This window comes from Schistocerca americana, chromosome 5 (assembly GCF_021461395.2).
Source record: "Schistocerca americana isolate TAMUIC-IGC-003095 chromosome 5, iqSchAmer2.1, whole genome shotgun sequence".
NCBI lineage: Eukaryota > Metazoa > Arthropoda > Insecta > Orthoptera > Acrididae > Schistocerca > Schistocerca americana.
Genome location: NC_060123.1, coordinates 639,851,738 through 639,879,671, shown reverse-complemented (window position 1 = coordinate 639,879,671; position 27,934 = coordinate 639,851,738). Strand labels below are relative to the sequence as shown.

The 27,934-nt window shown below is 43.8% G+C and overlaps 1 protein-coding gene across 1 annotated transcript in view; it reads left to right on the top strand.

Annotated features, from left to right (window-relative positions):
- The window catches only part of LOC124615348 (UDP-glycosyltransferase UGT5-like), a 74,983-nt gene that overhangs the window by 11,082 nt on the left and 35,967 nt on the right, over positions 1 to 27,934 (top strand). The window contains exon 2 of the mRNA XM_047143157.1: positions 25,794 to 26,043. Coding sequence (XP_046999113.1) covers positions 25,807 to 26,043 — 237 coding nt within the window. The 5' untranslated portion in view covers positions 25,794 to 25,806. The remainder of the gene's footprint in view (positions 1 to 25,793; positions 26,044 to 27,934) is intronic.

Here is a 27,934-nt window from a genome sequence, read left to right as displayed (position 1 = left end):
CTGACATGACGCAAATGGACTTCTTCTTCTGGATGCAAGTGCAGAGCCGAATTTACGAGATTCCGGGTGATATTCGCACGGATCTGGTTGTTTGGATTATCGCAGACGCCGAAGTAGTACGCCAAAACGCCTGGAATTCTTGAGCGTGTAAGACAGTCGATGGTGCGTCGCTGAAACACACTGCCATGCTCATGGTGGTCGGCAGTTTGAACGAAATCTGTCAGGGAACGGTCCTGCATTTATTACGCGCTGTACTGTACTGTACATCAGCGGCGGCTCGTGACCAGAGAAGAATGGGGTGCACTTTGCTCACGAAGGAAAACATCAACAAAAGAGAGAAAATCAGTACACTGCTCATGTTTTTGTAATGCCTGATATAAAGACTGCTCGCTCGTGTCACTCCTGCATCCACTCATAATAAAACCAAAAGGTGTACACAGAAAAAAGTATTACTTTTGCAGAATAAAAGGAATTAAAATCAACTGCAGCTCTATGTACTCAAAAAGTGGTAGGCATGCCTTAATAACCTTTTCAGCAGGACTGATGTTAACGCCGTTCGATTTTATCTCTAAATTTGAATGTGGTGGTGATCACTTGTACAGGAACTCCAATCTTCTTTCCTTCATATTTGCAAATCTTTCAATCACTCTTTGATTGATGTCTGCAATTCCTAAGACGAGGTCTCGCTCAATAGAGAGCATCGCAAGTGCTGATAGTCTTTCTTGGTCCATAGTATTCCGCAAGTAGATTTTGATGCGTTTCAGCGAAGAGAAACAACGTTCTGCTTCTGGTGTGGTCATTGTAATTGTAATTATCGCTTTCAGGAGCTTCACAGATTCGCTCAGTGTATCACAAAGATTATTGTCTGTTACGTAATCCAGAAAGCTCAAAGCTCCACACAAGCTTTTGAGCTCCTCTCTTCCATAAATAACAGAGAGTTCTGTTCGAAGTTTCTTTGCTTCCAAAAAAAGAGCAGCATTCTATAGCAGCTCTGAAAGAAGTTTCCGGAAAACAGGAAGAGTAAGTAGTGAATTTCTCTGGTAGAAAGAGAGAGGCTGCAACTAGGTGTCCAGGAAACTTGAATGTTTCTTTTGCCTCGTAACTTATGACATCACATACTTCTTTTGCCTCCCGCAGTAGATTACACATCGCTGCGCCATCTTCATTCAGTTCTCCCTCTTTTATGGTACTCGTGTAAACCTGTTGAATTTTCACTCACTCCTTCCCTAATGTTCGCAATTTCACGCTCAAAAGCTGTCAGCTGATTTTGTGCGTAAGTTGGGTCAATATCCCTTTTTTGTAGCTAGTTGTACAAAATATCCACATGGATCAAGATTTTATGAAAAAATGAAACCCAAAAAATGAACTTTCCATCCTTCAAAATTGTTACCAAGCCACAGGCTTGCAGGACCGTGTTCTCATTACACAGTTATTGACGCTCCTTGAGTGAAAATTCCAACGAGTAGGCACTGAACGTGGCAGTCGTTTTCGTACTATTTCGTCGAGAACTGCTGTTCTTTGAGGAGATGCTGAAAAGAAGCTGCAAAGTCCCTGAAGTTTAGTGAAGAATATTCGCACATTTTTATTATTGGAAGCGGCTTTAAGCATAATGAGATTCAACTGGTTGGCATTACAATGAATGTATGAAGCACTGGAAAACTTTTCCTTGACAAGAGCCTGCACCCCAATGTGACGAACCACTCATGACTGCTGCACCATCATATGTTTGCGCTATTAGTTTATGTGGGCAATTCCCCAAATGATTACCCTTAGGGGGCTCAGCATTTAGTTGCTGGGTACGGGCTTGGCGACCCCGAGGTCCCTGAGCTGGGGACTGGCAAGCGCCACCAGTCCTCAATACCGTAAGCTCTGAGTGTGCTTCAACGACCACCGTAAGGCGCGACTGTGGAATGTTGGACGGTACAGAGCCCGGGGATCTTGGTTTAACTGCCTGGGTCGCGAGGATGGTATAAATCACTATAAAAAAACCTCAATCTCAAGGTGTGCTGTGCGCCGAGGAGACGCATGGCTGTTGATGTAGAACAGCTGCTAGCGGGCGACCTCTGGGGAACCTGCCGCCCCCTGGTTGTATTAGGCTTACCCAGGGAAGCAGGGCTCTGTCTGGGTGGACATTCCTTTCCCTAGCTGCTCGTGGGACCACCATGAAAAGAAATACGAATAGTGTGCAAGCACAAGTCTCTAAGAAAGGAAAGTTCAATGCTTTACAGTATGACCCCCAATCGTTCCCTTCCCTGCCCACACCAGGGGAGGAACGGCAGTCTAAATTACCTGGTGAGACGTATTCTCCTCGATTTCTGGTTTGCAGCTGAACAGGTGGGGACTCATTTCTGACCACAAAGCCTCAGTTTTTTTTGTGGAAAATTTAGAGGACAAGTTTGGAGAAGTTGAGGGCATGTCTAAAATGAGGTCTGGAGCAGTCCTCATACAGACAGCATCCCCAGCACAGTCATGGGCATTGCTTGCTTGTGACAAGCTCGGTGCTGTTGCAGTCTCCATTACGCCTCGTAAGATCCCCAATATGGTTCAGGGACTTATTTTTCATTGTGACCTGTTGTTGCAGTCTGACAACAAGCTCCGTACAAATCTGGAACACCGCGGTATCCACTTTGTACGATGTGTCTTCAGGGGACCTAAAGATAGTAGGGTCGCCACCGGCGCCTCCATCTTGGCTTTTGAGGGTGACACCCTGCCCGAGAAGGGCAAGGTGATGATATGTCAATGTGATGTTAAGCCTTACGTCCCTCCTCCCATGCGCTGGTTTAAGTGCTGGAGGTTTGGGCATATGTCATCGAGACGTGACGCCAACCGTACCTGTTGGGATTGTGGACGTGCCTCCCACGCGAACGTCCCATGTTTGCCGCCCCCTGTTTGTGTCAACTGCGGACAGAAACATTCACCTTGCTCATCAGACTGCGTGGTTTATCAAAAAGAACGGAAGATTATGGAGTATGAGACCTTGGACAGGCTCACTTACACAGAGGCTAAACGCAAGTATGACCGACTTCACCCTGTGAGCCTTTCATCGACGTATGCTGCAGCAGCTTTGATGTCTCCATCCCTGGCATTGAGCCCCCAAGCTCAGCCACTTTTTGTGGACCCTCCAACCCAGCCGTCTATTCCTGCCCCTCTGGTAGATGGGGGAACACCCTCTTCCATTGCTCCCCTGTTTTCAACATTGGGAGTAACAACCCCTCCTTCTATGCAGACATCAATCCCCACCTCTGAGATGGAGAAGTTCCCGCCTCCTCCGGCTCCCGTCGCGCGGAAGTGATCGCTTGGTGCCCTCCATTCCACAGTTACTGCCTCTCCAGATGTCAGCCAGTGGCTGAAAAAGCCACCACCTGAGGGTCGTAGGGCTTCCAGGTCTTCCTCGGTCCATGAGACTGGGTCGGAAAAGCCCATGCAGCCTTATAAACCAAAGGACAAATGGGACCCTACCAAAAAGAAGAAAAAGCAAAAGGAGAAGGACATAGAGACATAAAAGGAGTTCACCACTGCACCTGAAGATGATGTGGAGCATCCAGCGTCCACTCAGGAGCTAGATGTTGCTCGACCCAAAGCTCCTATGGAAGTTGATTAGACTACTTCGCAATTGGTGGCGGCGAGTGCTTCTAAGGCGTGACCTATCCCCCCCCCCCCCCCCCAGGTTCTTTCATGTCTTCACAGTCAGATACCATTATCCTTCAATGGAATTGCCGTGGTTTTTTCCACCACCTTGCTGAGTTGAAACAGCTTTTGTGCTACTTCCCTGCCACTTGTCTGGCCCTACAGGAAACCTGGTTTCCTATTCAGCGGACCCCCTCCCTCTGTGGCTAACGGAGTTACTATAAGAACTGCCTAGAATACGACTGGGTGTCTGGTGGTGTCTGTGTTTATGTTCCTGCCACTGTTCCTAGTGCCCCAGTGCCACGTCACGTGGCTCTCGAAGCTGTGGCTGTTAGAATCCGGGCAGGAATGGAGGTTACCATCTGTTCCCTCTACCTTCCCCCAGATGAGATTGTCCCTCTTGGCCGACCTAGCTGCCTTGTTTGCCCAGCTCCCCTCGCCATTCCTCCTTTTGGGGGACTTTAATGCCCACCACTCTTTATGGGTTGGGGCCCAGATCTTGGGCCAGGGTAGGAATGTTGAGGCTCTCTTGGCACAGCAGGACATTTGCCTCCTTAACACTGGTGCTCCCACATATTTTAGCTTGACTCATGGCACATACTCGGCCATTGACCTCTCTCTTTGTAGCCCAGGTCTTCTTCCATAGCTCAGTTGGAGGGTCCACGACGACCTCTGTGGTAGTGACCACTTTACTGTCCTGGTTTCTCTTCCTCTATCCCAACCCCCTGACCAGCTGCCACGATTGTCTCTTTGTGGAGCTGATTGGGCAGCCTACACGTCAGCTACTATGGCCATTGCCCCGCTTCCTGGTGACATTTATTTGGCAGTGGACGAGGTCACTATGGCCATTGTTTGTTTTGCCGAGGCAACTGTCCCCTGCTCTTCAAGCACCCTAAGGCGTAAGTCAGTCCCTTGCAGAAGCTATCTGGGACTGCTGGCGAGCCCTACAACGACATCGGCGTCATCCTTCCCTAGAGAATCTGGTTGCCTTTAAATGGCTGTGGGCCCGGGCTCCGGTTAATCCAGAGGAGCAAACAGGACTGCTGGGAACGATATGTTGCCACCATAGGTTCTCGCACCTCCCCCATCTCAGCTGTGGTCGCGGGTTCGGCGCATTTTTGGCTTTCGCCCTCATGCGTCTGTCCCTTGCCTTTCTCTTCGGGGTACACTGTGTACTGATCCAATCGCCATCGCCGAACATCTGGCAGAGTACTTCGCTTGTAATACTGCGACAGCAGGATACAGCGCAGAATTCCGCGCCATTAAAGTGCAGGCTGAGCATACACAGTTGTCATTTCGCACGCACCGTTGGGAACGATACAATGCCCCGTTTAGTGAATGGGAGTTCCAAAGTGCCCTTACAGCTTGCCCCGATACATCTCCAGGTCCAGACCGAATTCACAACCAGTTACTTCACCATCTGTCGGTGCACTGTCAGGGAGAACTACTCGCCCTGTTTAATCGCATCTGGATGGAGGGCGTTTTCCCAACTCGGGAGGATAGCGTTACCATCCCAGTGCTGAAACCTGGTGCAGATCTGCTGGTGGTTGATAGCTACCACCCTATCAGCCTCACCAACGTTATGTGCAAACTCCTGGAACAGATGGTGAGTCGGCGGCTCATGTGGATACTCGAAGCTCGGGGCCTCCTAGCCCAGCAACAGGGGTGTTCCCGTCAGGGCCGCTCAGCGATCGAAAATTTAGTCTCGCTAGAGTCGGCTATTCGTACAGCTTTTACCCGGCGAGAACATCTAGTTGCTGTTTTCTTTGATCTTCGGAAGGCGTATGATACCACCTGGTGCCATCATATCCTTGCTACACTGCACGAATGGGGCTTACGGGGTCCACTTCCGATTTTTCTACGGAATTTTCTCTCCAATCGCTCCTTTCGGGTTAGAGTTGGCACTTATTTTAGCTCTGCTCATATTCAGGAGAACGGTGTCATGCAGGGCTCAGTTCTCAGTGTTCCCCTCTTTTTGGTGGCAATTAATGGTCTTGCGGCTGTGGTGGGCTCATCAGTCTGTTCCTCTCTATATGTCGATGACTTTTGTCTTTATTACAGTTCCCCAAGCATCAGTGTCGCTGAACGGCAGCTGCAGGGAGCTATCCGTAAGGCACATTTTTGGGCATCCAACTATGGTTTCCAGTTCTCAGCCTCTAAGACCCGAGTGATGCATTTCTGTCTTTGTCAAATGGTCCACCTCCATCCAGTGCTCTACCTTGCCAATGAACTCCATATTGAGGAGACGCATCGCTTTCTTGGCATGCTGTTTGATGCTCAGCTCACTTTCACACCTCATCTTCGCAGGCTTAAACAACGGTGCTGGCAGCACCTCAACATCCTTCGCTGCCAGAGCCACACTGTTTGGGAGGCTGCACGAACAACCCTCCTACAACTCTATAAGGCCTTAGTCCAGTCCCATCTCGACTACGGGAGCGTGGTGTACGACTCAGCAGCACCTTCAACATTGCAGATGGTGCAGGGACTTATTTTTCATTGTGACCTGTTGTTGCAGTCTGACAACAAGCTCCGTGCAAATCTGGAACACCGCGGTATCCACTTTGTACGACGTGTCTTCAGGGGACCTAAAGATAGTAGGGTCGCCACTGGCGCCTCCATCTTGGCTTTTGAGGGTGACACCCTGCCCGACAAGGGCAAGGTGATGATATGTCGATGTGATGTTAAGCCTTACGTCCCTCCTCCCATGCGCTGGTTTAAGTGCTGGAGGTTCGGGCACCCGATTCTCCATTGTGGCGTCAGCCTAGCGACAGGTGCCTTCCGCACTAGTCCAGTGACTAGCCTCTTGTAGAAGCTGGAATCCCTCCCCCAAGATACCGCCGACAACAGTTGCTTGCGTCATACATCGCCCGCGTCCATGCCTCGCCCGACCACCCAAACCGCAGGCTTCTTTTTCCATCTTCTACACTCCCCTCCCGACGACGGTCACCTAGGTCGGGTCTCCCGATCGCGGTCCGCATTCGTTCCCTTCTCTCGCCACTCGAGTCCTTTCCCCTTCCTCCATCCGTCCGGCCCTCTTCCTCTACCCCTCCTTGGTCGCTCCCTCGCTTGCGGCTTTGCTTGGATTTGTCCTGTGACTCCAAGTCCTCCGTTCCACCTGCCAGTCTTCGTCAACAATTCGTGGCTCTTCTTGCCTTGTTTCGCGACGCAGATGTAGTCTACACCGATGGTTCTGTGGTCGATGGACGCACTGGGTTTGCTTTCCTCCACGGCGACTTCATTGAGCAGCATTCCCTGCCTTGTGGGAGCAGTGTTTTCACTGCGGAGCTGGTTGATCTTTTCGTGCACTCGCTCACCTTTCCTCCTGCCCTGGGGAGTCATTTGTCATATGCAGTGACTCCCTGAGTGGATTGCAAGCATTGGACCAGTGTATCTCTCGGGATCCTTTGGTGCGCGGTATTCAAGATGCTGTTTTTGCTCTCGCCGAGTGTGGTCGTTCAGCGGCGTTTGTGTGGACCCCGGGCCATCAAATAGAGCGAGACATAGATTATGGTGGTTTCAAGGGAAGCAATGGATGGTTGCATGACTTCAAACAATGCTGTAGGATTAAACCACGTTGTTGTTGTTGCGGTCTTCAGTCCTGAGACTGGTTTGATGCAGCTCTCCATGCTACTCTATCCTGTGCAAGCTTTTTCATCTCCCAGTACCTACTGCAACCTACATCCTTCTGAATCTGCTTAGTGTATTCATCTCTTGGTCTCCCTCTACGATTTTTACCCTCCACGCTGCCCTCCAATACTAAATTGGTGATCCCTTGATGCCTCAGAACATGTCCTACCAACCGATCCCTTCTTCTGGTCAAGTTGTGCCACAAACTTCTCTTCTCCCCAATCCTATTCAATACTTAAACCACGTAAGATAGCGAGACGTCAAACAATTTCCAGGGTATATATGATAGTGATCTACCACTTCATGCACATGAAATTGCGCGCGACATAGATTATAGTAGTATCAAGGATAGCAATGGATGATTGCATGACTTAAAACAATGCTATAAAATTGGAAGAGGTAAGATAATGAAACGTCAAACAACGCGCAAACTTGACGATGCGCAGCAAACCGCAGAATCGGCCCGAAAATTTTTAGATGAGGTAAACAAACTTATCCCATCGTTCAGTAAAGAATTTGTGTTCAGCTCTGAACAATCGAAATTTGAAGCGGAAATGTATATGGAAGGAACTCTGGAAACAGAGGTACCAAGGGAGTTGTATCAAGATTAGCTAACATCAGTGCCTTAACGTATTCGTATGCAATTATTCCGAGTGTTAATCTGGATGGTAAATTGGCTGGAAAGTGATTTAGTGTGCTGCGAGAAGTTGGGAAGGCCCTGCCCCCTACGATTCCTTCTCGTGTACGCGATCTTGCAAAAACAGTAGGGAATATTTGCGTCACAGCAAGCAACAGTGGGAAAATAGGCATAACAGAACTAAAACTATCGTATGAGCATTGCTTTTGGCCAATAGCTGGTCAAAAGAACTTGCTTTTGCTTGATTCCTGGTCTGCGTATAAAAATTATACTCCTTTAGAGCAAACATACCCTCCTGAAAAGTATGTGACGTTGCACTTTATACCACCTGGAACCACTGGACAAATTTACGACCTATGGGTGTTTGTGTTTTCCGTGCCTATGAAACATATTATCGTACTATCTGCAATTACGCCTTAGAGGAAAGCCAGTTTTACGATAACCTCCAGACTGTTTCGCATTCGGTTGCATGCCATAACATTCCATCAATTCTCATCACCACGTTACAGTAAAATGTTTCTATATACATTCTTCAAGACTGGATTACCTAGCTGAACGTGCTGTATGATTTGTAACATTCCAAGGAGTTCACCTTTGAGCTTGATGGTGTGAACCTTTGTGGTCACTGTGCCGTGCCATTTTTCATTCGGTGTTCGTGGTGCAAGTTAATGCTTTGTTTTGAATATGTCCTGAATGTCGACGATATCCACCTTGTGACGTGTAATGCATACATCGCACAGAAAGTTGATCTCTGCACCTCCCAAACACTCATTTTCTGTCGCCCTCCTGATGCACTCTTTGAATCTTTTTTTTTTTTTTTTCGGTCTTCTGACTGGTTTGATGCGACCCGCCACGAATTCCTCTCCTGCACTAACCTCTTCATCTCAGAGTAGCACTTGAAATCTACGTCCTCAATTATTTGCTGAATGTATTCCAAGTTCCGTCTTCCTCTACAGTTTTTGCCCTCTGCAGCTCCCTGATGTTTTAATAGATGTCCTATCAACCTGTCCTTCTCCTTGTCAGTGTTGTCCACATATTCCTCTCCTCTCCGATTCTGCGCAGAACCTCCTCATTCCTTACCTTATCAATTCATCTAATTTTCAACATTCGTCTATACCACCACATCTCAAATGCTTCGATTCTCTTCTGTTCCGGTTTTCCCACAGTCCATGTTTCACTACCATACAATACTGTACTCCAGACGTACATTCACGGGAATTTCTTCCTCAGATTAAAGCCTATGTTATATATTAGTAGATTTCTCTTGGTTAGGAATGCCCTGTTTTGCTAGTGCTATTCTGCTTTTGATGTCCTCCTTGCTCCGTCCCTCATTGGTTATTTTGCTGCGTAGGTAGTAGATTTCCTTAACTTCATCTACGTCGTGACCATCAGTCGTGATGTTAAGTTTCTCGCTGTTCTCATTTCTGCTACTTATCATTACTTTCGTCTTTCTTCGACTTACTCTCAATCCATATACTGTACTCATTAGACTGTACATTCTATTCAGCAGATCATGTAATTCTTCTTCACTTTCGCTCAGCGAATCTTATCATAGACTTCCTTTCACCTTGAACTTTAATTCCACTTCTGAACCTTTCTTTTATTTCCGTCATAAGTTCTTCGATGCACAGATTGAAAAGTAGGGGCGAAAGGCCACATCCCTGTATTCTACCCTTCTTAATCCGAGCACTTCGTTGTTGGTCGTCCACTCTTATTATTCCCTCTTGGCCCTTGTAAATATTGTATGTTACCCGTCTCTCCCTATAAAAATGTGAGTGAAATCTTATTGGACTTAACTGCTAAGGTCATCAGTTCCTAAGCTTACATACTACTTAACCTAAATTATCTTAAGGACAAACACACACGCACACACACACACACACACACACACACACACACACACACACACACACACACACACACGCGCGCGCCCGAGGGAGGACTCGAACCTCCGTCGGGACGAGCCCCACAGTCCGACTGCAGCGCCAAAGACCGCTCGGCTAATCCCGCGCGGCTCTCTCCCTATAGTTTACCCATATTTTTCTCAGGATTTCGAGCATATTGCACCATTTTACACTGTCGAATGCTTTTTTCAGGTCGACAAATCCTGTGAATGTGTCTTGATTTTTGTTTATTCTTGCTTACATTATCAACCGCAACGTCAGAATTCCCTCTCTGAGGCCTTTTCCTTTCCTAAAGCCAAATAGATCGTCATCCAACACATCCTCAATTTTGTTTTCCATTCTTGTGTATATTATTCTTCTCAGCAACTTGGTTGCATGAGGTGTTAAGCTGATTATGCGATAGTTCTCGCACTTGTCAGCTCTTGCAGTCTTCGGAATTGTGTGGATGATATTTTTCGGAGAGTCAGATAGTCTGTTGCCAGATTCATACATTCTACACACCAGCGTGAATAGTCGTTTTGTTGCCACTTCCTCCAATGATTTTAGAAATTCTGATGAATGTTATCTCTCCCTTCTGCCTTCTCTTAAATTCTAATACTGGATCCGCTATATCTTTTAAATCCACTTCTGATTCTTCTTCTATAACATCAGACAAATCTTTCCCCTCATACAGGCCTTCAATGTACTCTTTCCACGTATCCGCTCTTTCTTCTCTGCATTTAATAGTGGACTCCCAGTTGCGTTCTTAATGTTACCTCCCTTGCTTTTAATTTCACCGAAAGTCGTTTTGACTTTCGTATATGCTAAGTCAGTCCTCCCGACAAGCATTTCTTTTCCGATTTCTTCACATTTTTCACGCAGCCATTTCGTGTTAGCTTCCCTGCACTCCGAATTTATTTCATTCGTCAGAGACTTTTATTTCTGTATTCCTGAATTTCCCTGAACATTTTTATACTTCCGTCTTTCACCGATCAACTGAAGTATTTCTTCCGTTACCACTGGTTTCTTCGCACTTACATTCTTTGTACCTATGTTTTTCTTTCCAAATTCTTTGACTGCCCTTTTTAGAGATGTCCATTCCTCTTCAATTGTACTCCCTACTCAGCTATTCCTCATTGCTGTATCTATAGCAGTAGAGAACTACAAGCGTATCTCGTCATTCCTTAACACTTCGTATCCCACTTTTTTGCGTATTGATTCTTCCTGCCTAATCTCTTGAACTTCAGCCCACTCTTCATCACTACTGTATTGTGAACTGACTATATCTGCTCTTGGGCATGCCTTACAATTCGGTATCTGATTTCGGTATCTCTGCCTGACGATGATGAAACCTAACTGAAATCTTCCCTTATCACCCGGCCTTTCCCAAGTATACCTTCTCCTCTTGTGATTCTTGAACAGAGTATTCGCTATTGCCCGCTGAAATTTATTACAGAGCTCAATTTTTCTCCTCTCTCATTCACTGTCCCAAGCCCATATTCTCCTGAACTTTTTCTTCTATTCCTTTCCCTACAACTGCACTCCAGTCCCTCATAATTATTAGATTTTCATCTCCGTTTATGTACTGTATGACCCTTTCAATATCCTCATGTACTTTCTCTATCTCTTCATCGTCAGCATGTATACCTGAACTATCGTTGTCGGTGTTGGTTTGTTGTCGATCCTGTTCAGAACAACCCTATCACTGAACTGTTCACAGTAACACACTCTCTGCCCTACCTTCCTATTCATAACGAATCTTACTGCCGTTATACCATTTTGTGCAGTTGTTGATGTTTACCCTAAACTCATTCAACCAGAAACCCTTGTCTTCTTTCCATTTCACTTCATTGACCTCTACTATATCTAGATAGAGCCGTTGCATTTCCCTTTTCAGATTTTCTAATTTCCCTACCACGTTTAAGCTTTTGACATTCCACGCCGCGACTCGTAGAACGTTATCCTTTCGTCGATTATTCAGTCTTTCTCTCATGGTGGCCTCCCCCTTGGCAGTCCCCTCCCAGAGATCCGAATGGGGGACTATTCCGGAATCTTTTGCCAACGGAGAGATCATTATGACACTTTTTCAATTACAGGCCACGTGTCCTGTGGATACACGTTATGTGTCTGTAATGCAGTGGTTTTCCGTTGCCTTCTGCATCCTCAGGCCGTTGATCATCGCTCATTCTCCTGCCTCTACGGGCAGTTTCCCACCCCTATGGCAAGTGTGTGCCCTGAATCTCTGTCTGCTCATCTGCCCTCTTTGAGAAGGCCGTTGGCAGAATGAGGGTGACTTCTCATGCAGGAAGTCTTCGGCCTCCAATGCTGCTTATTAATCAAAATTTAAGCGGTGGCGAATTTTGAACCAGGGACCAATGACTCTACTCCCCCTTTTTTTGCAGTTTGTTCGTTATTGTTCGTTGTATTTGGGCGTAGCGGACGTCACATGACGTCCGTTGAAGTTCGTTGTTGATCCCTTAACTCAGTTGTCGTTTTTTTTGTTTATATATATATTACAGAGACCACCCAGCTCTCTCACTGAACGTGCTGAGCTAACGTGCCCGCAACCCCTAGACCATCCGTCGGTGGCTCAAATGGTTCAAATGGCTCTCAGCACTATGGGACTTCACTGCTGAGGTCATCAGTCCCCTAGAACTTAGAACTACTTAAACCTAACCAACCTAAGGACATCACACACATCCATGCCCGAGGCAGGATTTGAACCTGCGATCGTAGCGGTCGCGCGGTTCCAGACTGTAGCGCCTAGAACCGCTCGGCCACTCCGGCCGGCTCCGTCGGTGGCAGCTTAGTTTTTTTTCCTGTCGTAATTGTTAATAGAACACTTTCACTAAATATTGAACATGCTACCTCGCACTCAAGGGGTTCCTACTTAGTTCCGAAATTTTAATTCGATCACACGAAACCGCAATATCGACGACTGTTTCGTTACTTGAAGTCAATTCTTCCTTTAAAACTGAAGTAACATCTCGCAGCACAAGCGCTAATAGTATTGTGAAACGTTGCTACCTGACACAGCCCACTGACTCAAAAGCAAAGTTTCAAAATAATTAACCATTACATGCCTACCGTTATTAATGAGTTTAAATGAACCTTACTCCCGAAAATCCTAACAAAAGAACGAGTAACCCTTTCGGAAGTACTTCAACACGAGTTATCTCTGCTTACCTGTTCAGTGCTTCACGTTTATTCTGAACGGTAGTGCTCAGGATTCTAGTCTATCTGGTTACATTCACATAGAAGCCTAGTTTGTTTTTTTTTTTGACAAAAAGTAAAAAAAAGAAACCGCGATAAATGGTTCAAATGGCTCTGAGCACTATGGGACTTAACAGCTGTGGTCATCAGTCCCCTAGAACTTAGAACTGATTAAACCTAACTAACCTAAGGACATCAAACACATCCATGCCCGAGGCAGGATTCGAACTTGCGACCGTAGCAGTCGCACGGTTCCGGACTGCGCGCCTAGAACCGCGAGACCACCGCGGTCGGCAACCACGATAAGCCGAAAGGAACTGAACAATATTACTCAAGTACAAATGATTTATCCTTGTGCACGTTAGTTTAAATTTTTGCGTATATGAAATAGGATAAGGCCAGTGTGTTGCTCGGCGTAGATATCTATCTCAGGCAATGGCGTTCACATTTGGTAGCCTGATGCCCGCTTCTTGATAGCGCAGGGCTGTAGTCGATAAGATAGTAGCTTTTACTGGGGAGCTGGCAGCCTCGCTGGAGTGTTTCGATAAGGCAACCGAAGATCGAGCAGACATGCAACGTGGACGGTCGGCACCTGTGGGCATTTCAATAGCTACCACGCCTCCGGTAAGTACTGCTCATCCCATGGAAGTTTGTCACTGTGTACGCCTTTGGCAGCTGGACGGATCATAATTGCTGCACTCAATCTAGGATTGCTACAGGCAATATATGTAGTGTAGATCGTTCGGTACCACTTCTGCAATCTCGTAAGCAGTATCTGAAGGGCCACACACACGAGCCACCGTTCCAAGCGATCAGTTGCATGGGAAACCGATCGCTTCGTAGACGGCACATTTGTGGGCAAATCGAAGCGATCGGCCGCTAATTGCTTGAAGTCCCAGGCAATCTGGTGGATCACATGCGATTCGTGTACGCAATATGGCTGCCTGGCTGGTTAGCAGCGGTGTGTGGCAATATGGCTGCGATCCGTTTCTCTGGTTATCAAGCGTGGTTGTGCAGTTTTGTTTCATTTCGCTTTGCCCACCTTGAGTAGGAAATTTACATTAGAATTTATACTTATCCAGCGATCACGAACTACTCTGAGAAGTGAAATGGAAGCCGGAGTTGCCATTTACATTAAAAAGTAGTACAACAAACCCTTCTGATTTTGCAGTGATTAGCATTTTGAAGATTGTGCTATAGAAGTGGAACTGATGGGAAATTCATTGTAAAAGTCGTGATACAGTGCGCACCCTATTAGGATTTTTAGTTTTTATGAAATAATTATAAGCATTATTAAGTTTTTAACATTTAAACAGAATTACATCATACCTTCTGTAGTGTTAAGAAGACTTTTAATTTAAAAGTTCAGGGTAAATCCATTATACAGTTATACTTAAGTCTTTTGCCATTTCATATAATCTCACTCTCCTTCATACAACTTATAAGAAGAGTTACGATAGTAGTGTTACTATTGACAACATCTCTATATTTGGCACATGAAGTAAATTGTGTAAATACTTACAGTTTAAAACATAAGACTAATGAATAAAAAAGAATTGAGAGCTAAGAAATGTAAAACGAATTCTATTGGCACACAAGAAAAATGAAAATAGCCCATTTGATGTCTGTGAGAAATGTAATATATTCTATAAAGCAACCAAAGGTTCACAAGAAAAGCGTTTCAAAACGAGTTTAAAAAATTATAATTCTTGTTTATTTTAAATTTATGTTTTGCAAGTATTGGTGGAGATATGGAAATCAACTGCAATTACTGCTAGACATGGCAGTTCATTTTCCATACCAGAACTTCTTGACACCAGGAAAAATTTTCAGTTTTGGGAAATCTGACGGAGCCATATCAGTTGAATAAGGCGGGTGTGGCAACAATTCGTGTAATTTTGCCATGGCGACGGCACATGCGTGCGGGCGCGCATTGGCTTTATAGAAGATGACTTTCTTCCTTGCTAAACCTGGCCTTTTTCGCGTATCCTTGATTGCAATTTGTCCAGGAGGTTAGCATAGTACTCTCCAGTAATTGTTTGCCCAGTGGGGAGGTAATCTACAAACAGAGTCCCCTTCGCATCCTACAACACTGATGCCATGACCTTTCCCGAAAGGAATTGTATTTGTTTTCTTTGGGGGCGGAGAATCAGCATGTTTCCACTGCTTTCACTGCTGTTTTGTCTCTGGGGTATAGCAGTGCACCCAAGTTTTATCTGAGGTCACAAACCGGCACAAAAAATCTTGTTCCTTTCTCCTAAAACGGGCCAAACCTTGTTCTCATATGTTCATTCTCATGCGTTTTTGATCCAGTGTCAAGAGTCGCGGCATCCATCTTGCAGATATTTTTTTTTTCATTTCTAATTCTGCAGTTAAAATGTGATATACCCTTTCAGATGACATCTGGCAAGCGTGAACAATTTCACGCACTTTCAATCGGCGATCCTGCATGACCATTTTGTGCACTTATGCAATGATTTCTGGAGTAGTGACACATCTTGGCCGACCATTGCGCGGATCATCGTCTTAGCTCTCCCAACCAAATTTAAATTCACTTGTCAACTTCGCAACAGTTGCTTATGAAGGAGCAGAGTCCCCCAGAGTATTCTGGGAAATCAGCATGAATGTACTTTGCTTTGATACCTTTCTTTACGAAGTACTAATCCACTGCTCGAATTTCGATTTTTTCCATCCTCGCAAATCAGTATGCGGGAACAGCAAGACAGCCACGTCACCGCCACAGCTCTCTTCCAAGAGCACTGACGTGGCACGTTTTTACAGGCAACAGTCCAATGAATATCACGTGAACAACTCGTTGCGCTGGCGCTGACCTCTCGTGGTGATTCTGAGAACTTTTCAAACCACCCTCGTAATTCATTTCATGTATTAATATACTTTAAATTTGATCTCTTTTGTTTAGAAGTTTGACGAGATCTGTGTGCTACTCCAAAGTTATTCACATACTCAGTCGGACTCATTCCCAACTCAGGCCTAGTCTTCCGTGAAAATGTCGAATTCTGCCTCCGATTCACATGGCTGTGACATATTGTCCTTAATTTATATTCACGGTGCACAAGAAATGTGACCTTGGAAGATTGTATAGCTATTAACATTTTCCAGTAGCTACAATATATGAATATTGACGTGTTGGAAATCTTGTATCTATTGCGGATGCTTCTTACCAGTTTGGAAAGGAAGTTATAGATCGAATATAAGTTGTATTTGTCTATGCACATTCAGTGACATTTCAGTTGTTTCAGTCGGTGGTTTTATCGCTTTCTCTAGCAGACCAATGGAAGAAGCGACAAGAGAGTATTAAGGTCGGATGCACATCAGCTGACCGCACAGAAAGCCATTAGAAAAATAACTTTTTTTTTTTTACTTTAAATTCATGTCAACACTGAAATTCTTAAAAGTTGACTACCAGGGAAGAAGCAAACTAGGTTTCGACATAACGATTCGGACTGTTAACTTGTTAGTTCTTACTTAAGTGCCCGAGAATTTCATTTGGTTATACCGTGAAGCAGCTTGGTTTTATTTCCAGAAAGGAAGATCGCATGTAACGGATTTGGTACACCTAGCTGAGGCAATAACTATTTTAAGCTCAATTGTCTCTACTTCATTTTTATCCTTTTCGACCACTAGTCTATTAACAGATGAACTAATCAATTGAAGGACAATGACAGCTCAGAATTTTCAGTTAACACCGACAAAACAGTAACACTTTGAGTGTTATCGTCACATAACTAAAGAGACACAATATCGAAATGGTCTGTTTTTTTTTCCAACGTACAGTGGTGAGTGGTTACCTTGGATTTGTGTAGAAATACAGCTTGAATGAAACGTACGAAGCAATAGAACAAACAAGTTTCTGCTCGGTGACTCAAGCTAAAGTACAACGCGATGGAAGGAAGAGCCAAGAAATATTCTACAAGTAAGTAAAATAAAAACAGGCAATCGGCTGTGTGGAAAATGAAACACAACATGCAGACAATAAACGCGAAAAAGTAGAGTACATTAGATTAGTACTTGTTCCATAGATCATGAATACGACACTTCGTAATGATGTGGAACATGTCAGGTTAATAAAAAATGTCTATACAAGATATTACGTTACACAAAATATTATACATGACACTTAATATTTTTAATTTTTTTTGTGGGGGTTGCGGAAATTACCCACTTACTATATCAAAAAATTCATCTAAAGAGTAGGAGTTGCCATTAAGAAATTCTTTTAATTTCCTTTTAACTGCTAAACGGCTATCTGTCAGACTTTTGATGCCATTAGGTAAGTGACCAAAGACTTTTGTGGCAGCATAATTTACCCCGTTCTGAGCCAAAGTTAGATTTAACCTTGAGTAGTGAAGATCATCCTTTCTCCTAGTGTTGTAGCCATGTACACTGCTATTACTTTTGAATTCGTTCGGATTGTTAATAAAAAAATTCATAAGTGAATATATATATTGTGAGACTACAGTGAAGATCTCTAGCTCTTTAAATAAGTGTCTGCAGGATGATCTTGGATGAGCTCCAGCAATTATTCTGATTACATGCTTTTGCGCAATGAACACTCTTTTACTCAGTGATGAGTTACCCCAGAATATGATGCCATACGAAAGCAGAGAATAAAAATAGGAGTGGTAAGCTAATTTACTGAAATGTATATCGCCAAAATTTGCAATGACCTAATAGGATAAGTAGCTGAACTCAAACGTTTCAGCAGATCTTCAGCGTGTTTTATACAGTTAAGCCCCTCATCAATGCATACACCTAGAAATTTTGAATATTCTATCTTAGCTACCGATTTCTGATCGAAGTCTATATTTATTAATTGTGTCATTCCGTTTACTGTATGGAACTGTATGTACTGTGTTTTGTCGAAGTTTAATGAGAGCCCATCTGCAGAGAACCACTTAATGATTTTCTGAAATACATCGTTTACAATTTCACCAGTTAATTCTAGTCTGTTGGATGTGATAGCTATACTTGTATCATCGGAAAAAAGTACCAGCTTGTCAAATAACGCCCAAAAACTATGTTAAAAAAGCTGTTCTGTATCTAAACTTGTATGAGAAGTGCCTTGACGCATCTAACATAGGCTAGTAATTCGTGGGTATTAATTCGTGTGACCAATAGTTGGTCAGCAGTGTTCACTTCAGGTAACAGTTAGCTTCAAAGACTGTTAACGCAAGGTTATAAAGGTGGAACACTCCCATTGGAGAATTACAGGGTCTGATAGATTGTGGTACTCGTGGATCGTACACGTTGAGTTTTACAGATAAGCTGATAATAAAGAGTGAGTCAACAACAAGTGTCGCAATACGAAATGGAGATAACTTTGAGCACGTACTGTACACGTGACACCGCGTGGTCGTTTGGACTTACAAATCCCCTTACGAAAAAAATGCGCAACACCAAAAAATAATTAGAGTAGAGTAATGAAATTTCGGGAATACGTTTATCTAGGCAACATATTTAAATAATTACCTTGCAAGATCGCAGGTTAATGTACCCGCAAAATAAGCCATTGCAATGTGAAATGGTGGTACATTAATAATCGGTGCAAAACGTGCATGCATTATGTCTTACAGGTGCCGGATGTCAGTTTGTGGGATGGAGTTGTATGCCTGTTGGACTTGGTCGGGCAATATAGTGACGGTTAATGCTGTGCGTGGATGACGCTGAAGTTGTAGTCCGATGATATCTTATAAGTGCTCGATTGGAGACAGATCTTGTGATCGAGCAGGCCAAGGCAACATGTCGACACTCTGTAGGGCATGTTAGGTTACGAGCGTTATCTTGTTGGAAAACGCCCTCTGGAATGCTTTCGCGAAAGACAGCACAGCAGGTCGAATTACCAGATTAACGTACAAATTTGCAGTCAGGGTGCGTGGGATAACAACGAGAGTACTCCTGTTGTCGTACGAAATCTCACCCTAGACCATTATTCCAGATCTAGGTCATGTGTGTCTTGCACGCAGACAGGATGGTTGCAGGCCCTCAGCTAGCCTCCTTATAAGCAACACACGACCATCACCGGCACCGATGCAGAACCAGCTTTCATCAGGAAACACAACAGCCCTCCACCCTGGCCTCCAAAGAGCTCTCGCTTGGCACCACTGAAATCGTAAATAGCGGTGGTGTGGGGTCAGTGAAAAGCACGCTAGAGGGCGTCCGGCTCGTAGCTGCCCTTAAAGTAACCGATTTGTAACAGTTCATTACATCACTGTGGTGTCAACTGCTGCTGAAGAAGCAGTCCGATGCGCCAGAGCAACAGGCCGAACACGATGGTCTTCACTCCCGGTAGTGCCACGTTATCTTGCGACCGTCCACTCTCTTGACTACCGCTGCCAGCAGTTACGTACAGTGGCTACATTTCTACTAAGTCTTTCTGCAGTATCGCAAAAGGAACATGCAGCTCGTCGCAGCCGTTACTAGCGCCACTCTTATGCAACTGTCGCGAAATTTGAATAGACAAGGAAGGAGACAAAAATTGCCCATCTAGCTATCGTCCAATATCGCTGACACCTATTTTATCTAAAGTTCTGGAATCCGTGATCAACTCCCAGTTGTGTGATTATCTGACAGGTAATAACATTATTACTGCAGTACAATTTGGCTTTAGGAAGGGCAAATCCACAGTCCATGCCATTGACTCCCTGATTAAAAAAGTGCTTAATGCTTACGAAGGAAAAAGGGAAAAATTTTGCTCAGGCTACCTTTTGTGATCTTAGCAAAGCCTTCGATTGTGTGGAGCATATTTCACTCCTCAACAAACTAGTTTATTATGGAATCACAAACAGTGAAGTTGACAACATATTCGAGTCTTTCCTTAGCAACCGTAAACAAATTGTTTGTATTGGTAAACAGAGATCACACTTAGCTGAAGTTAAGTGCAGTGTGCCACAAGGCTCAGTACTAGGACCTCTGCTATTTATCCTAATGACAAACGATCTACCCTCTTACATAAATACTCACTCCATTCTCTATGCAGTTGATACCACTTTTTTCAGTATCAGCTCAGACGTGGATATGCTCCAAACTGTGGCAAATGACACAATATCACAAGCATCAGTCTGGTTTCGAGCTAATAGGTTCCTGCTTAATGAGAGTAAAACTCAAAAAATTGTATTTAGTTTAAGATATCTGCCAGGAGCAGACTTCATGGATAGTGTTAAGTTCTTAGGTATTGTTATAGATAGTAAATTGACTTGGGAGCCACATATTAAATACATTAGTGCAAGGCTGTCTAGAGTGGTGTATTTGTTAAGGAATTTAAAAAACCATGTACCTGCGGCCTCTGTAAGATCGGCCTACTTTGCTTTTTTTCAAAGCATTATATCTTATGGGCTTTTAATATGGGGCAATAGCTCACACCTTCAGGACATTTTGGTACTTCAGAAGAAAGTAATTCGAATTATCGAAAACAGTGATTAACTAGCCCACTGCAAACCACTGTTGATCAACTTAAAAATATTAACTGTTATAAAATTTTATATTTACACTGCCCTACTGCATATAAAGAACGTTCGATTCCCGGCGGGGTCAGGGATTTTCTCTGCCTCGTGATGGCTGGGTGTTGTGTGCTGTCCTTAGGTTAGTTAGGTTTAATTAGTTCTAAGTTCTAGGGGACTGATGACCATAGATGTTAAGTCCCATAGTGCTCAGAGCCATTTGAACGAGCCATATAAAGAACAATTTATCAGAATACCAGCGTAGAAGAGATGTACACTCTCATGGAACCAGAAATAGTAGCCATCTTGACATACCTTACTGCAGATTATCCAAGTCACTGAACAGCTACGAAGAGATGGGCATGAAGATGTTTAACAAACTGCCACTTGAGTGGGTAGAAGCTCCATGTGATTTATTTAAAGACAAATTATTCAGTTGGTTAGCTGCAAATCCTTGCTACTCACTTCAGGAATTTTATGACTGTAAAATATCATAGTGGTACCGGTTAGGAGAGTACAGCATAATTTACTTAACTGAGTAATTTATGATGCAATGTTTTCATATTATTTGATGTTAAATATTATATTATATGGAAAACCAATAGTGACAGAATGATCTTCATGTATATATGCTGTATAACTTGTCAATTGCTGTAATAGCTAAACGACAATAAAATTTCATTCAATTCAATTCAGTTCATCGTCTTTCAGATACAGAAACACGTCTGCCAACTTAATAAATGTAGTAACACTACAGGTGGTCTTCTAACACAAGTTGCAACTAGAATGTCATCAGATGCTTTCTTTCGTTAATTATCTGACTGTTCTTCACCATACAGGCTCCACATGTTCGTAGGGAAATCTTATGCAGCCAAGATCACTTGGTACTTTTACTATATTTCACAGTGACCAGTTTCGACAAAATCTTGCTGTCATCATCGGATCTTCGGAAAATTCTTATTAACGTGCACACATGGCACCAATACAGTGAAGACACGTTCCGCCCATAGGACCCGAGACAACGTTGGTCTGTCAAACACATAAAAAGAATTTATAAAATATTCATTGCACCGTCTGTGAGCTCAGAAGTGAAGGTGAACAAAACGGAAAGTACAGCGCAAGCCCAAGCGCATCACAGAGTTTCTTTGTGTTTGCTTCATACAGTGTTTTGAGAGCACATTTAATCATTGTTGGGAAACTGATTGATGAAATGGTGAGATGCAAGCAGTTACAAACTCGGACCAGACTAGCACAGCCACACAAACACCGTCCTGCTTACCGTGGACAACACGGTAACCCTTTGATAACAGCCTGTGACTACCTGTTGTATCGGACGTATATCTGGGCCATAGCACACGTTTCCTCAATATTTGGGTGTATTGGAGCAATATTAACAGCTACAGTATTTCAGCACCAAATAAATGTAAAAATTGGTCCGTTTGGTGCACATTAGGGAGCGGTAGTGTAACTGTTGGTCTGTATGCGTCTAAATGACATAGGTTATTTGTTTGAGAAACCATTGGAATGCTATATCTCGTTTCTCTGCAACAGATCGTATTCCCTTGCGCTTCGATGTTTTTCTGTTAAGAAGTGGATCTTTCAGTCGGCTGTTTCACCGGCTCACGTAACGTAAAAACCGACACATATTCGCTTAGCATATCACAGTTTGTGTGTGTGGGTGTGGGTGGGTGTTTTTAGTCGAGCCTCGCCTTTCTGTCAAGTACTACCGCTTATAGCTTCACTGTGGTATATAAAATTTAAAAAAATTATCACTTTATGGATATCCCTTTAGGGTCATTCTCTAACGGTCCTAATTAACCCTAACGGCTATTACTCTGCAGAACTGGATTAGCTAAGACTGTTTTACAAGATTTGATTAAATTTAAAAATCGTTAAGATAAGCCAGAACACATCCTTCTGTAATGGAATATGACATCCAAATCCATATTTTCATCCCACTGTCCATAATGCTCTGATAGCAAGTGTTCAATGAATTGTCGCAAACACTTGAGCACATGTGAGCACAGCGTGGTCACATCTGAACCTTCCTGATCAACGTTTATTTCAAAGTGCCACGCTCTTCAGGCAGATTCTGCTTAACGCAATATGCTCCAGTCCGGGATGAATGTACCTATAAAATGGTCTTGGATCTATTGTAATGATAATTACTGAAAAGTTAGCTGTTTACTATCGAAAACGGCTACGTGGTGAAGTAAATAAATTATGTTTGATGTGGTGTTACACAGAGAGAAAGTTTGCAAAGTACGAAGTCTTTGAGGTTGTACTGTAGACTACTACACTCAGCTTTTACCATGTAAGTAATGAACTCCTCATGGCTTTTCAGTAACTCATTTTCCAGTTTCTCACCTTCGGCTCTGGCTTAACTTTCCTCGTTTTCTATTTGCAGTCTCATTTGGTGGATCAATTCGTAAAAAGGGATCTATACTCTCGTCGGTAAATCAGATCGCTATAACTTTGGCTTACCTCTTGTTTCTAGTTTGTAATTTCTTTATACTGTAACTTATAATCCTCCCTTCTGCTCATAATAAATGTTTTCTAAAGCACAAATGTTCAACGAGTCATCGTTCCATGGATTTACAAATGGGCTACCAAAACAATCAAATTAAATGGGGTGTACCTCTTGTAGCACAAGGCAGCGCTAAATATTACTTATGTCTGAGTCTGAAGCTACGTGCATGCTTTTCTGCACAGTGTATTCTATCAAATGATGCTTTTTACTTGTATCTCTATATTATCTTTGCATGTATTATCCACCTCCTTTTCACGTGACTTAGTAAATCTTACTTTCTTGAACCATTGTTGTCCTACTTTTTTTGCTAAACTCAATAATTTTGTTTCTTGCGGTCCCATAGTCATAACCATCTGTGAACAGACAACAATGAATATGAAAACATATACATGAATGTAAACCGCCTGAAGATGGGCACAAGCCCGAAATCGGTCGTGTGCTAAATAAAATCACCTTATATTGTGACTGGTAGTGGTTATTACTCTGTGTAGAAATGTTACATATACAGATACATTACAGATATTACGAATTATGTAAATGAAATTGTTACTTTATTGTGGAACCACGCTGTCATTTATAATGTATAGAATGGTTGCTGGTGAATAGAATGAGTTTAAATAGATGTAGTTTTTTTTTTTTGTTGCATAATTTTAACCCAGAAAAAGAAATTGTCAAAGTCATGTTCACAGTTTGTAAGCAATGTTGTCCCGTTCAGAAAATGTGTGGTCTTTACTGCAATGATTAAAAGTCACTGTTCTGTCGTAAAAATAAAGTCACTGTTATTGCAGGTTCACTGTTCGCTTTCCCACAATTCTTCACCGCCACAGTCAATACAAATCAACCCTGCAACGGATGCCATATACAACATCCCCACTCTGTAAAAACCGTGCGTGGGTGGCTGGATATGACAGCCTAACCCTACACGTGTGGGCTGAAGGCTGTAGTTAGAGATATACTGCATCAGGTACATCTGCGGTTTATCTAAATGAAGGGACAGTTTGACAGGTCACGTCCTGAGGCATCAAGAAATACTCAGTTTTGTAATGCAGGAAAGTGTGAGAGAAATAAACTGCAGAGGGCGACCAAAAATTGATTAATGTAGGCAGATGAAAGTGGATGAAGGTTTCAGTAATTACGCAGAGTTGAAGAGGCTTGCACAGAATAGACTAGCGTGGAGAACTGCATCAAACCAGTCCTTGGACTGAGGACCACATCAACAACACAGAAAAATGCTGTGTTCGTGTTCTTGTACATAGGTGCCATTCCACTTATACACTGAAGAGCCACAGAAACTGGTACACCTGCCTAATATCGTGTAGGGCCCCCGCGAGCACGCAGAAGTACCTCAACACGACATGGCATGCACTCGACTAATGTATGAAGTAGTGCTGGAGGGAATTGACACCATGAATCCTGCAGGGCTGTCCATAAATCGGTAAGAGTACGAGGGGGTGGAGATCTCTTCTGAACCACAGGTTGCAAAGCATCCCAGATATGCTCAATAACGTTCATGTCTCGGGCGTTTGATGGCCAGCGGAAGTGTTTAAACTCGGAAGAGTGTTCCTAGAGCCACTCTGTAGCAATTCTGGATGTGTGGGGTGTCGCATCGTCCTGCTGGAATTGCCCGAGTCCGTCGGAATGAACAATGGACTTGAATGGATGCAGGTGATCACACAGAATGCTTACGTGCGTGTCACCTGTCAGATTCGTATCTAGACATATCAGGGGTCCCATATCACTCCAACTGCACACGCCCCACACCATTACAGAGCCCCCACCAGCTTGAACAGTCCTCTGCTGACATGCAGGGTCCACGGACTCATGAAGTTGTCTCCATGCCCCTACACGTCCATCTGTTCGATACAATTTGAAACGAGACTCGTCCGACCAGACAACATGTTTCTAGCCATCAACAGTCCAATGTCGGTGCCGACGGGCCCAGGCGACGCTTAAAGCTCTGTGTCGTGCGGTCATCAAGTATGCCCAAGTTGGGCTTCGGCTCCAAAAGCCCATGACGGTGATGTTTCGTTGAATGGTTCGCACGCTGACACTTGTTGATGGCCCGGCACTGAAATCTGCAGCAATTTGCGAAAGGGTTGCACTTCTGTCGCGTTGAACGATTCTCTTCAGTCTTCGTTGGTCCCGTTCCTGCAGGATATTTTTCCGGTCGCAGCGATGTCGGAGATTTGATGTTTTACCGGGTTTCTGATAAGCACGGTACACTCGTGAAATGGGCGTACGGGGAAATTCCCACTTCATCGCTACCTCGGAGATGGTGTGTCCCATCGCTCGTGCGCCGATTATAACATCAACTTCAGACTCACTTAAATCTTTATAACCTGCCATTGTAGCAGCAGTAACCGATCTAACAACTACACCAGACACTTGTTGTGTTGCATTGGCGTTGCCGACCGCAGCGGCTTATCTGCCTGTTTACACTTCTCTGTATTTTAATACGCATACCTATACCAATTTCTTTAGCGCTTCAGTTTAGTATACACGTTCTTGCGATATTACTCCATTCAAACGTCCATGGGGTGTGGTAGAGCTAAGTTGGTACTAACAACCATCCATGAACAAAATTACGAACGGTGAGCAACTATTAAGACAGGATAGCTTAGGTTTTCCTCTGATGACTTCCATCCACATCTTGATCTGATTCCATGGAAGTTGTTACAGTCCTTCAAGGTTCTGGAGTGTTCGTCTAATGTCGGGTGCTGCTCAATCGCTTTTGTGCTATCATCGTGTTCTAAGCTTTTAGCTTTACACCAGATATGGGACACAAGGCAGTGTTTTCAGTGACTTCTTCGTCTGCTCAGGTACAAGACCACCATGTCTCCGTTGGCGGTGGTCCTGCTGGCGCTGGCAGTGGGTGTTCCGTCGGAGGCGGCGAACATCTTGGCGCCCGTGTGGTTCTCTGGCGCCAGCCACTTCGCCATGTTCGGGCGACTCTTCAGGGAGCTGGCGGCTAGAGGCCACAACGTCACAGTCATCAGCCAGTTCCCGCTGAAGACTCCTCTCAAGAACTACCGCGACGTGAGCATAGCATCAAACGAGAAGAAGCCAGAGGTTAGTTATCGCCGCACATTCACTTTTCTTTACTCATCAATCTGGAAGTCGATAATTTGCTTCACGTGTCGCTAATCAGTTGGATCGTTTATTCATTAGTACGATTTTAGTAACCCGCTACTCAATACAGCACTGAACAATAATTAACAGACATACAACAGCAATGAAACTTCTTGTAGTTACACATTAAACACAAGCGTGTGCATTTCGCTTCAACACATCATCGGCGGGAAATTAGGAACGTTCCGGAACTTTTTGAACAGACCTCGTATATTGAGTTAGACAGCGCCCGTTTCATTATTGTTTGAAGTATACAGTAGGCAATCGCTAAGCCGCTGCGCCGTGTCGCAGCTGTTTAAAGAAGTGTTGTTACATGGTTGTAGATGCGTGAGATTTGATTGAAAGGAAGACTTTGAACAAAATCTGGAACATAATACTATAACAGGAGCACGAAAATTCAATAACCGATACGGATGATTCCGTTTTGGAGGATGTAAATGAGATATCGACAAACATGCAGATATGCTAGGAATGTGATGCCGATGATATGAAACAGTAGCTCACTTGTGACTGTAATGATCAGATCATGTGGGATGACGAAATTATTGAAAACATATTGCAGGCAAACGAACACCAGGAAATGCAAGAACATAAAACAAAAGAAGCCGTAAATGTAGAAAATGATGCAGGATCACGTCATGCGGAAGTATTTCGAGCCCTGGGAACAGTTTTCAAATGGTTCGAAAATAAAGCGTGTGATATCGTGAGTTTACTACAATTAAAACGAATTCGTGATGTGGCAGCAATGAAGAGAAAAAAATGTTTACATCAGGTGACAATTACTAAATGTTTTAAACAAAAACTAGTGTGACTTTTGTTAGGTATTTCATGATTAGGCTTGCAGTATTTTAGTAATTTTATTAAAATATGTAGCTATGTACGAAAATGTCTCTATTTTCTTAATAAACATTGTTTTTATTGAGTTTAATAAGTTTAATTTGTTTTTGTTATTCTGAATAAACACCTAACATTATTTATTAATCTTAGAAAGATAACAATATGACAGTGTACCTAAAAGCCAACCAGACACAGGCAATCTAGATGATCTTTCTATAGTTAATAACACAAAAATCGCTTTTCTTCAGCCATTCAATTATTCGGATTTTCTATAATCCTAAAGACGTACGGCAACAATTCGTCCTGTTAATCGAGTCTCCACTGTAGCAGAAAGAATGCATGAAAGAATTTGTAGGCGAATTGTGGTATACAGGATGCAAAATTTAGTATACTGTATAGAGATGCCACCTATGGGAGCAAGAGTGGCTCTAATCCGGCTGAGCACGACCGAAGTGAGGTAGGTTGACAGAAACGCTGCTTCAGATCTGTGCCAGAGTTCACCAGTCGTTGCAGCTGGTGAATGGAGGCATACCAGTGTCTTGGCAACCCGTGACCAGATGTTTTCAGTGGGTGTGAGATCTGGAGTGCATGCTGGCCGGGACAGCACGGACACCGTATGGTTTTGCGTTATCTTGTTGAAAGATAACGACTCGGCAACCTCGGCCATAGTGCACAGCCAGTTGCGTTAGTGTGTCAGAAGTGTAATGGCTGTTGTCCAAATTATTGATTACATGATCCAGAAGTGATTGTATTGTGTACGTAATAGCATCCCATACCATGATGCTTGGTCCTGCGGCCATATGGGGATAATGAATGCAATCGAGCAACATTCGTACTTCTTGGAGCCTCCTACATGGGTACGTATACCATAATGCATTACACAGAACCAAGACCTGCCTGAGAGGTGCCACGGTGCCACTTCCATTGTCCAGTGTTGCAGCTGGACGAACCACTCTTGGCATACCTCTCACAGCTGCCATGTCAGGGGAAGCCA